The 12,858-nt window shown below is 41.9% G+C and overlaps 1 protein-coding gene across 3 annotated transcripts in view; it reads right to left on the bottom strand.

Moving 5' to 3' along the window:
• Positions 1–12,858, bottom strand: part of LOC145351821 (kelch-like protein 3) — a 114,939-nt gene that overhangs the window by 22,920 nt on the left and 79,161 nt on the right. For 2 of the 3 annotated variants that reach the window (XM_080201497.1, XM_080201496.1), the window contains exons 7-9: positions 9,482–9,598; positions 7,501–7,650; positions 2,666–2,783 (exon numbers count right to left, since the gene is read on the bottom strand). In XM_080201497.1, coding sequence (XP_080057623.1) covers positions 2,666–2,783; positions 7,501–7,650; positions 9,482–9,598 — 385 coding nt within the window. The remainder of the gene's footprint in view (positions 1–2,665; positions 2,784–7,500; positions 7,651–9,481; positions 9,599–12,858) is intronic. The other variant, XM_080201498.1, reaches the window with a different exon arrangement.

Raw genomic sequence — 12,858 nt, forward strand, 5'->3', positions numbered from 1 at the left:
CCTATCTGATTTCTTGGTGATCATCTTATATTGATGGCCTCTAGTTTTGCTCCTCTCAAGTAGAAACACTCTGACCGCCTCGCCTGCCCCAGAATTGGGGTGGGCGACACTTGGAGAATGGAATTCTCCGTTAGCCTCAGACGGGATTCAATAAAATCCACCATCTGTATCTACTCCACCTTTCATAATTTTAAAGACCTCTATTATATCACCTCTCGGCCTGTTCAGAAGTTTCTGATACTTGTAACTTCACATTTTTGCTATCATTCTTGTAAATATTTTTTACACCTTTTCCAGTTCTTCCATATTCCATTAACAACATGGCAACCAGAACTGTGTACAGTAATCCAAATGCAATCTAACCAAGGGGGGTTGTAAACATTTAGCATAGTTTCACGTTTTTAATTCTATCCCTCTAGAAATCAACTCTTGGGGTTAGCTTGCTTTATGGTCTTACTAATCTATGACACTACTTTAAGTAATTTGTGCACTGATTCACTACTCCACTATCCGTCCCGCTACTCCATTCAGATTTTTAAATTTCCAATATGCAACTTCCTTATACTTCTTACCATAATGTAACAACTCACTCGTATGTGTTGAAATTTATTCGTCACTTAGAAATGATTTGATTTCATTTGATTTGATTTCATTCTAACTCTTTTAAACTCTCTAACAATGCTTCATCTATGTCCATTCTACAAGTTTATTAACATTGTCTTGAAATTTGTTGGGTCCTCCTCAGTGCTGACTGGCCTCCCCACCTCCATAATGGTGCCACCCACAAATTTAAAAATAGTTTTTGATTCCAAAATCTAAATGATTAATATGCATTGTCAACACCAATTCTTCCAACACTAAGCGGGGTCCCTTGTGGGACCCCACTTCCACCTTCTGTCGCTATAATTTGTTGTCCTACCCCTGCTCTCTGTCTTGGAGCCAAGCTAGCCATAAACCATTTCTTCAATAACATAACCCCTGATTCTCCATTAGTCTATTATATGGAGCCATACTGGAAATCTAAATAAGTTCCATCAAATTCAGTCTAGATTCTTGGATTGAAGCTTCAACTCACAACTCATTGAGTAAGTTGTGAAGAGACATTTCAAACGCAAGTTGTGTATGATCTAAGAGAATAGAAAACCTTTTCCATAGATGTTTTCGTTTTCCTAACATTACCTCACTTAACAGATTATTTCAGCCTCGTAAGTGAATTCTTTGTTGGATTTTTAAAAAATTCATTCATGAGGTGTAAGAATCTCTGGCATGACCAGTACTTGTTGCTCATCTTAGTTGCTCTGAGAAGGTAAGAGTTAGCCAGCTTCTTGAACTGCTGCAGTTCATCTAGCCCCAGAGTGCCGTGAGGAAGGGAGTTCCGGGATTTTGACCCAGCAGTGAAGGAATGGTGATCTAATTCCAAGTCAGGATGGTATGCAGCTTGGAGGGACCTTGCAGGTGATGATGTTTCCATGCATCTGCTGCTCTTGTCTTTCTAGGTGGCAGAGATTACAGGTTTGGAAGGAACTGCCAAAGGAGGCTTGCCAAGTTGCTGCAGTGTTAAATGCTGCCACATGATACTTAAGTAATGGAAGGGGTGCCTATGAAGTGGGCTGCTTTGTCCTGGATGGTGTTAAGTTTCTTAAGTGTTATTGGAGCTGCATTCATCTAAGAAAATAGAATGCGGTCCACCATACTCCTCACTTGTGCCTTGTAGATAGTGAACAGGCTTTAGGGGGTCAGGTGGTGAGTTACTCACTGTAGAGCTCCCAATCTCTGGCCTATTCTTGTAGTCACTGCATTTACATGTTGGTCCAGTTTAGTTTCTGGTCAATGATAAATTGATTTCCATTTTCCGTAAAGTCTTCTTGCATGCAGAAGTGTCACATTTATAATTGCACTGATAGGTTAACTTCATTTGAAACCTTTGTAATAATTACATCAAGTGACAAGGTATCATATAAATGAAGTATATTAAACTATGGCACCTCCAACAATGCAACACTTCCTCTACTACAGGTAATTGTCAATAACAGCTAAAAATTCTGAACAACTTTCTGGGCTTGAAGGAAGGCTGCTGCCAAGTTGACGATGTTTTGGCACAGAAACAGGCCACTTCCCCCAAACAGTCCTTGTGGTTATTTTCTACAACTTACTGAAATAAGTATAATACATTTATATAAGGATAAGTAAATATACAACACTGAATAAAATTACTTGTTTATAGTCATAACATTGCACTCGCTGTTCTCAATGGAACAGCACTGTTATGGGGAGGCAATGAACTAGTGGTATTATTGCTAGACTACTAATCCAGTAACTTAGCTAATATTCTGGGGACCTGAGGTTGAATCCTGCAAATGGTGGAATTTGAATTCAATTTTAAAAAAATCTGAAATTAAGAATTTACCAATGACCATTGTTGATTGTCAGGAAAACCCCATCTGGTTCACTAATGTCCTTTAGGGAAGGAAATCTGTCTGCTGTCCTTACCTGGTTTGGCCTACATGTCACTCCATAACCACGACAATGTGGTTGATTCTCCACTGCCCTCAGAAATAGCCCCGCAAGCCACTCAGTTCAAGGGCAACTAGAGAAGGGCACTAAATACTGGCCAGCCAACGACGTCCATGTCCCACAGATAAATAAAAGAATAAACTATATTTACCTGCTCTGCACCTTCTGGATGGAAGCTCTGCTACTTGATTCCATCGATCTTCTTTAAAGTCGTAGCACTCTACACTTCGTATAGCTTTAGGTGCCTGACCACCAACCACAATCATAACCTGCAACCAAAAGCAGATTTGTGTTACAAATCAATTAGTAACAACATAGACTTTTGGATGTGGAAATAGTTCAATTTTTTCAGTGTTGGTGTCTAACGATATCTCCAAAATATAGGTCTTAAAAGAAAACCTGATGCAATATCTGCTGCAATTCTGACCTCTTGATTTATGGATTATGTGACCACACAAGCAGAACAAGCTCTTTCTCCCCCACGCCAAAGATTGTATCTAACTTCCTCCTTAAGTCAAAGGGATCTAACAGGCCTGTTTTCCACTGAAGTTTAGTTATAATATGCCAAATCTGCAAAATTCAGATAAGCTGATCAAAAGCTTCATAGAAGCTGACAAACTCAAAAAGTAACATTCTACTGAAAAATAGCTCTGACCAAACCAAAGAACAATGACCTCTACTTCAAGGCAAATGGTCAAGCTAAATTCCTCTCTTCTAATACTTTTAACCACATGTTCAACAACCAGTTGTTTAATATATAATAATAGTTACATTGGAACATGAAATTGTTATGATGTAAAACTACAGCAATGCCCAATATTCCATTAGTTGCATTAAGAGAAGAAAGAAACTCAAGTATGTAAATATAAAATTTTTGAAGGAGCTCTGGCAGATTAAATTTTCCATCCGGGGATAAAGTTTTCATAGAATCCCTACTGTACAGAAGGAGGCCATTCGGCCCATCGAGTCTGCACCAACCACAATCCCACCCAGGCCCGATCCCCATAACCCCATGCACTTACCCTAGCTAGTCACCCTGACACTAGGGTCAATTTAGCACGGCCAATCGCCCAACCCACACATCATTGGACCGTGGGAGGAAACCGGAGCACCCGGAGGAAACCCACACAGACATGGGGAGAATGTGCAAACTCCACACAGACAGTGACCCAAGCCAAGGATCAAACCCAGGTCCCTGGCACTGTGAGGCAACAGTGCTAACCACTGCGCCACCATGTCACACATTTGCAGCTTGAATTTTATTTCTGACATTATGGTGCATTTTCCACCATTTTCAAATGCTTTGTCATATACAAAAAGGAGAGTGAACCAAGCTATGCTTGAACCTAGTGTCTGAATTGTACATTCTCATGTTCCTAGAGTCTGTACTGTCTGCGCTGTTTCGCGCTTAGATAGATCTGTATTCAACAACAGTAAATTCATACCCATTCATTCCAGACAAGTGGAAAATAATTGCAAGTTTTGAGAAGAGAATACACTTCACAAAACAGGCATTTCACTCGAGATCTGGGTGAAAATCGGCTTCCCACCTGAGCTGACTCAGCAAGCAACTACAACCCACCCCACCTAAGCTCACACGGGGGCAACCACGACCCATCCCACCTGAACTGGCTCAGCAGTTACATAGAGTCCTACAGTGCGGAAGGAGGCCATTCAGTCAATCGAGTCTGCACCAACCACAATCCCACCCAGGCCCAATCCCTATAACTCGACACACATTTATCCTGCTAGTCCTGCTGACACTTGGGTCAACTTAGCATGGCCAATTCCTCTAACCACACATCTTTGGAGTGTGGGAGGAAACCAGAGCACCTGGAGAAAACCCACACAGACATGGGGAGAATGTGCAAACTCCACACAGACAATGACCCAAGGCAGAAATTGAACCCTAGTCCCTGGCGCTGTGAGGCAACAGTGCTAACCACAGTGCCACCCCTTGTGCCACCCCTCTACAACCCTAGTGACCCACTACTACAACCCATCAGAAGTAGGCAGCTGCTTGTAAATCAATTTAAATCAAATCCTATGACATCATTAGCACTCAAAATGATTTTAATATGGCAGATCATGTGGCAAACCTGCTGAGTAAAACATAGCAGAGTTGTTTTCACAAGTCGCCTGAATGATCAACAAATCTAAATAAAAGCAAATTATGGCAGAAGCTGGAATCTGAAATCTGAACAGAAAATCTGTGGAGAAAGAACAGAGCCAACGTTTCAAAACGGGATGACCCTTCATCAAACCTCATTAGATCTGTTCACCTTTATGAACAGTGCATTCCCAAGGCGATTCCATGGTAACAGTTTGCTCTTTGACCCCAATTGCTCTAATTTGGCCTCCCACTTAGAGCTTTATTATGGCGACTATTTATACTTCTTTATTTTGAATGGGCAAAAAAAACAAATAGTACACAAATCTGTTTCTTGGGTATCTGTGAAGTGCAGTGAATAAAGGGCTTTTACTTCACCGTGCCAGATCAAAGCAGCACATTACATTTCCAATGGGGACAGACAGAAATGAGTGTTCTGGGATTTACAGTCCATGACCTAGTTTCAGCACTCTAATACATTGACAATGCCACACAATGTACCACAATCTGATCTCCCAGCTTTTAAGAGAGCATATTACTAAATCAAACAATGATAATAAAGAACTGAATAGCATAATCATTTGGAATGAGAGGCTCTCCAGCCTTGAGCATACTTTGAACAGATAGAACATAGATGTGACGTCCAAGTGACATGCTACTTCCTAGAGATAAGGGCTCACAGTTCTAAAGTTAACACTTAAATGAACCAGTAAAATTTAAGGTGGAGCTATTTTCACTTGTGTGTCTTCTGTTGATAAAATATGTTTTCATTATTAAGTTGGACTTTTTTTGGCAAACATATTGAAATTAAAGTGCTTCTTAAACAGTTCTTCCACCCACCCCCAAAAGGTTCTGTAAAACAAATGACCAAGAAGCCAAAATTAAATTTCCAAATTGTTTTTATTATTCTGCTGGCCAAGCTTTCCAACAGGTTGTCATGGAGAAGACTAAAGGATTGTTTTCACACGTCTACCAACATTGTTTAGAGGCGAAAACAACCAGTCTTTCCAGATTTCTCAGATAAGCCTGTACATTCTGAAATTTGTTCCGAAGTAAATTTGGCATTAAGTAAATCCGTGCGCAAATATCAAATACATAAATAATTCCCTGATAGTGAGTGTAGATAAATAAAGTCACAACAAAGGCCATTAGAATGATGGTTTCATAAATGAGAGCATAGTGTAAGAAGGAACTTGTGTTGTGCCATTCCCAAACTCGGGACATCCCAAAGCGCTTTAAATAATCAAATACTTTTCACGCGTAATCACTATTATGATAGTGAGACATAGTTGCCAATTTGCAGGCAGTTACAAAATATCCCATCAGATAATCCATTTTAATTATATTGTTTGTGGGACAAATTTTGATTCTCCTTTTCGTCAAATAGTGCCATGGGATCTTTTACTCCCACCTGGAAGGGCAGCCGGAGCTTTGGTTTACATTTCATCCACTAGGTGGTACTTTTGGTAAAGGCAGCACTCCCTTAGTACTGTCAGCCTAGATCTACAGATCTAAATAAAAGCAAATTACTGCAGAAGCTGGAATCTGAAATCTGGACATAAAATGCTGGAAAATCTCAGCAAGTCTGACAGCATCTGTGGTGTCAGCCTAGATCTACAAGGTCATCAGACATATAGGGAATTAAGATCACAGCACTGGCATTCTTGCCCTGTACTCTGTGGCTGGAATTCAAAAGCTTCTAAGCACTGCAGTGAGGTCAATATGACCGATTACACAACTGGCTCTTTTAAGAGGATCTGGCATCAATAATATTGCTGACCTAGGAATGTGGTACTTGCTACGCAAACTAACCTCTTTGTCTTGAAGGGACACAAAAGAACAATTTCAATGTAAACAACCTCCAGATCTATCAATTAACATATCAATTCAAAGAGAAGTTGAATTTGAATCAGTCAGTGATATTATGGTCAATTGATTCCGTGTGAAGTATTGCTTTAAAGATGAGAAAAGTTAATTCCCCGGAAGGCTGCCTGTTGACCACATCTTCCCCCTCCAGTGCTGCCTGCTGATCTTGCGGCACTCCAAGAGACCTGAGACACAGCAGCATACCTGCCAATCATCAGAATCGGGAAGCTGTTGCACAAGGTTGTGTCTAATCTGATATGTACCGTCACCAGAGCAGTGGTTTGCTTGTCCATTGAGATGGAGTCAGTGACTTGCTTCTTGGGTGCGAGGCTCTCATGAACGTGTCAGGAAAAAAAAATCAACTGCTTTCCACTGACTTGTGTATATACCGGCGTTTCTTTCTTACAACTCATCATGGCTTTCGAAATACCTTATCTGATACCACCGAGAGTGTGTCATTGAATTAGTGGTTCAAAAAGGTCCACTACAATCTTCAAGGTGAGGGCTATAAATTAGACATTGTGAGCATCAACCATATCCTGAGAGCAAATAAAAACAATTCCTCAATATCACTGCTGCTGTCAGTGCTATACTATAAATGGTACAATGCCTCCAGAATCACTAGTTCACAAGATTTTATCCCTCCCAGTGTACAGTAATGGCCTGTTTTATTTCTGTCTATATTGGAAGGGTATTTTTCCAATTGCACATTCCATCATGAAGTGCCTGTTAGGTGCGCATAAACCTGAAACTATATACATGAAACCAAGAGATTCTTGATAAAAGCTGCCGGTCAGTGTGGCTCCATGCCAAGAATGTGCCAGCAGAAAAGTTTCCGTAGTTACTTCTGACCAATCTTAGTTCAGCATTGGATGGCAGTTTTAGACTATGGTAGCAGCCTGATCAGTCTGCTCTCATACCTGTAGGAGACACATTAGCAAAGCTACTGGTCAGGAAAAGAAAACATATAGTTGCTTTCATTTCAAACTTTAAAACATTCTCTTTCCTACCTTGGGCAGGCTGATTGGGGTCCTCGGTCTCGTGCGCGCAGTCTTTATTGCAGCTCGTTGATCAAGAGGAAGTAAATGGTATTTCATTGCTTCAATTAGGAAATCTTTGCATGTATTATTATTCTTTATCAAAGCCTCTTCTTCTACAGTCTGCATGTAGCGGGGATACAGGCACATCAGCAAGAGTCATCAACAAATATGGCTTGACATAAATTACAAAAACTGCCTCATTAAGAAAATTTGCACTGTGCCAGATCTAGGAAAGGAAAATCCTGTAACATGGCACACCACTAGCCCCAAATGTTTTTCCAAATCGGAAAGAGAAGCGAATCCTTGTGCAAATACAGCATACCATTATATCCTGCATGCACTTGGGATCAAATTAAATTTCATAATGCGAAAAGAGAAAGTTTTATATTTGGAAGTGGACGTCAATCTTTTTTAAAAAATTAATTTAAAGTTTATTTATTTATTAGTCACAAGTAATCTCACATTAACGCTACAATGAAGTTAGTTACCCTTAGTCGCCACACTCCTGCTCCTGTTCGAGTACACTGAGGGAGAATTTAGTATGGCCAATTCACCTAACCAGCACATCTTTCAGACTGTGGGAGAAAACCGGAGCACCTGAAGGAAACCCACGCATGCACAGGTAGAATGTGCAGACTCCCCACAGACAGTGACCCAAGCCGCGAATCAAACCCAGGTCCCTGGCACTGTGAAGCAGCAGTGATAACCACTGTGTTACCCCAGTTACAAGATGTGGGCATTGCTAGCAAGGCCAGCTATTATTGCCCATCCCTAATTGCCCTTGAATAATTAGGGATTGGCCTTCTTGAACTGTTGCAGACCTTGAGGTGCAGGTGCAGTCATAGTGCTGTTAGGAAGGGTGTTCCAGGATTTGGACCCAGTGATAAAGGCAATGCAGTGCTGATTCCAGGCTGATTAGGTCTTTTCTGGTCGGCATAAACACAATGGGCTGAATTGTTACCTTCTGTGCTGTACATTTCCTATGGCTGGTATTTTAATTGGTGTAGAGGGAGCCCTTACAAATGGCTCAAAGCTGAGACCAGTCCCAACTCAGCCATTTCTGGGATACCCGGCCACAACTTTTCATTGCCCAGCAACTAATTTTTTGCCAACGGGGTTCCTTCCCTTTAAAGGATGGGCTGCTACCCCCAAAAGCAATCAGAATACCAGCAGTCAGCAGCCACCTGGTGCAACGGACACCAGCTGGGGCTGCTCCTTGAAGAAGAGGATGCCATTGAAGCTAGCTGCCCCCACAACCATTAAGCATGGTCTGAGGAATCAAGGGCAGATCAGGGAGGCCTTGGCATAGGTGTGGTAATAGGAGTTTTATTGCCAGGGGCCCTCCAAATGTCACAGCGCCCAAATCGGAGGACTCCACCTCTCCCACAGTCACAGGAGGCTGTTGGGTTTCATCAGGCAATTTCTCGATACAGCAGAGGGGCCCATCTATTGCTGACACATTGCCAGCAGCAGCAGAAAGGGATCCTTAATTGGCCTCTGGTTTGGAGGACTATTCAGCTGCCTCCACACTGTTGGTAAAATGCACAACAGCAGTGAAGTGACAGGCACTGCACCACCATCTTCCCTCACCATTATACAAGACTTCTCTGTGTCCCAATCCAGCCCCATGTTTCTTTCATGTGTTATTTTAAATTGCAAAAGATATTCCTGTTTGTTGCAAATTTGTTTTGCAAGGTTTTTTCAAATAGCTTTTCTGGAAAATGATTTTATGCACATTGTAAAAGAGCGTTCGCAATTATTTCATGTTTGGATGAAATTTTGTTCCTTTTCAGCTTAAATGTAATTTTTTTTGGTTACACTATTTCTGCTTAATCACGTCAATATGCTTTTTATAAAGCCTGGCAATAAACCATGTTCCTAACCATAAGGAAGTACTTGTGATGGGTTCTACCTAACATTAGATCCCTGCCCCATTTGCACTGCTGCTAACCTGTACAAGATAGTCCCGTGGAAGCAGAGGAAGACGAACATTTTCCATTAGTTTTGCCATGTGGTCCAAGCGGGCTTCTTTGTCATACTTTATCCAAGAGATAACGGCTTCAAATACCTGCCGATGAGAAAGAAGCACGTGGAAGTCTGAATGAACTAAAATGAGCATTTATTTTTGTAATCTAATTCCAAAGTTACGCTCCAATCTCTATTCTTGCTCAAATCTTGTACTTGTGGTCCCTAGTCTGCATCAAAGTTAAACAGCCTTTTCCTTTCACTTGCATTTTGTCCAGAGATGTCCTGGCTGTTACACTAGCACTGAGCCCACCAGTGAACTCTGGCTGGCTCAAAGGAGATCAGAAGGAAGCAGGAGCAGTAAGCATTTGGGAGGTGGAGGAACATCAGTATATGAACCTCACCCGCACAAATGCTTACTCCCCAACAGACCAAAAACATTGGCTAAGGAATGTTGATATGGAGGACGGATGCCCCTCAAAAGGTAAAAATGCTGCCCTCAAATGGCTTTTAAAAATGAAAAAAATATAATGAGACCATCATTTTCAGGAATCCAGGAATTGATCGTAATGTTGCCCCCAGGAGTGAGTTCCATTTCTGCTGATGCTGATAAGCTATGATGGCAAGACCAGGTATACCTCCCTCAATGTCAAACCAGGTCCCAACTGAAGAGCTGTCACTAGCTTTCCATCGCATGAGATGCTAGTTTGCACTTTGGTAGTGCATTGTTAAACATTGCCTTGTGTGGCTCACCAGAGGCACTCTGGCCTGAATAGTCTCTGCCACACTTGCTGCAAATGAAGGTAGTTGGCTGAGAAAGCGCAGGATTCACCGGACTCTGTTTTCTCTGGGCCCTCTTCTTCGCCAACCAAGCTTTTCATTTCTGCTCACCTTTTCCAATACCCCTTCTGAACAGTCAGGCTAAAGAAATCCTGGTCATTGGCAACTGCCTCCCAGTTGTCTGCATCAATACCTGCTATCTTCATATCTTGCTTGCAGATGTCGTTGTGGCGGAGGTACAATGCCATGACCAAGTAGCCAATGAAAGTACAGATGGTCTTCCGGTGAACAAGCTGAGCCAAAGATGTCACTGAATGTCAACTGGACTGTTTTCTTTACTGATGGACCTGTTTTCCCAGTGTTTCCCCTAAGGGCGTGTCCACTTTCTGTAAAGTATGACTGGCATACCCTCAATGTCAAACTGGCTCCTGATGGAGAGTAGCGAGTATAACCTCCCAACTTCTAGAGACTCACCCGGTCCTTTCCCATCCACAGAATGAGACACACCAATTAAGAAACAGTATGATTAGATGTATGAACTCTCTCCCTAACCCAGGCACCCAAGTCATAAAATCATCCAACTCAACTTCCCTATCCAATGCACCCATATTTCTTTTAGGGAGAGAAACAAAAACAAATATCATATGTACCAAGGCTCTGTTGCATGCTGGTAAAAAAAAAATTGTTCTACGGCCCTACGCCTTTGATTCACCTCTGACTTACTAATATTTGCCTTTCACATTGACCAGATGCTTTTAGAGTTGTGACACGATGTTTTGCAAAAAACTTGTGTTAAGGTCATAAGGTAGCAGAGCAGAATTAGGTCATTCAGCCCACTGATTCTTCTCCATGTTTGTGTGATATCCCTTTAAAACCAAAGTGAAGCTAGAGCAAATTCTGGAAAAGGGTATAAGTCATAATTCTTGGGTATAGCACCATTTCTGAGACATTAAAAACTCTGAGGCGGCTTCGGAGATAGGAGTTGGCAGATCACAAAAAGGAAACAGAAGCTAACTGGATATCAAGTTAAAGCTTGTGCTGGAGCACATACAGATACAGAATGCCTACTGAGATTAGAATCAGATGGAAGTCCTGGGACAGAATTATACAAGCTGCCAAATTCCCCACCACTCCCCCAGCTAAAGATTTGTGGCAGGGGAAGTGCATGGAGGAAAGTACTGGCTGTTCCACAGCCATTTATGGGGTAGAGGTGGGATATGTGCTCTTCTGGATCAGGAAGTCCTACCTCAGAGAGTTGCTGGCCAATTAGAAGTCAGCAACTCTTTCCCTCACTTTAGGACAGAGGCATTTGGCACTGGATCAAGATTTGGTTAAGTGTTTGGCATCTCATTGGATGCAAAACTATCAGGCCCCAGAGAGAGAGGGGGATGGTGGGGTTTCAGAAGCCATCTGAGGAAGGAAACTAGGGGAGAGACTCCTCCCATCCACCATCAGCCCGTACAGGGAAACGTGACAGGGGGGCCACTTGGCCTCTCCCACTACTGGTTAAATTGTGTTGGTGGTAGGGGCAAGTTGGATTTAATGGCTCCCCCTTCAATCAAATCTACCAACGGGAGTATGTAAAATCCAACCCTAGAATGAGAAGAAGCAAGGAAAGGTTAGTTTTCTGTTTGGGACTAAGAATAAAAATTGACCATGAGGGAGTTCATGGATGCATGCCTTTTGGTGTTAACCATATCCAAAACCTGGGATAGACTACGTCTGCAGGTGGAAGTGATCTAAGGACCAAATCCATTGAGTGGGAAAAGTGAGGGATTCTATGTACTGAAGTCTGAGTTAAATAACTTTAAAACACGTGTAGGAAGTGATGCTTGTGCTTGTAATTTCATGACAGATGTCTCTGTGATGTTAAATATCTAAAGTGAAATTCATCTCTTTGTGTGAACCACCCATTTGTCTGTTAGCACTTGCTTAACTTTATGTTGATTTTGGGTTTAAATAAAAGTACTCAGTATGCTGCAGGGCAGATAGATAACAAATGTTTTAAAATGTTAAATTTATGCTGTTCTAGTATAAAAATGCTCCATCAGCTATTTTCAAAACTGTCAACCCATTAAGTAATACATTATTTAGATATAATTGCACTTATGGTGGTGAAAGAGTACATAAGAACATAAGAAATAGGAGTAGGCCATCTAGCCCCTTGAGCTTGCCCTGCCATTCAATAAGATCATGGCTGATCTGAAGTGGCTCAGTTCCACTTTCCCACTTTCTCCCCATAACCTTTAATCCCCTTGCCTTCCAAAAACCTATCTACCCGTGTCTTAAATATATTTAGCAAGGTAGCCTCCACCACTTCAACGGGCAGCGAATTCCAGAGATTCACCACCCTTTGAGTGAAGAAGTTCCTCCTCAACTCCATTCTAAACTGCCCCCCCCTTATCTTGAGGCTGTGCCCTCTAGTCCTGCTGTCCTTTCTGAGCGGGAAGAACCTCTCAACCTCTACTCTATCCATCCCCTTCATCATCTTATACATCTCTATAAGATCCCTCCTCATCCTTCTAAACTCCAACAAGTACAAGCCCAGTCTATTCAGCCTCTCTTCATAGTTCAACCCCCTCA

The sequence above is a fragment of the Carcharhinus amblyrhynchos genome, chromosome 13 (assembly GCF_965287045.1).
Source record: "Carcharhinus amblyrhynchos chromosome 13, sCarAmb.v2.hapA, whole genome shotgun sequence".
NCBI lineage: Eukaryota > Metazoa > Chordata > Chondrichthyes > Carcharhiniformes > Carcharhinidae > Carcharhinus > Carcharhinus amblyrhynchos.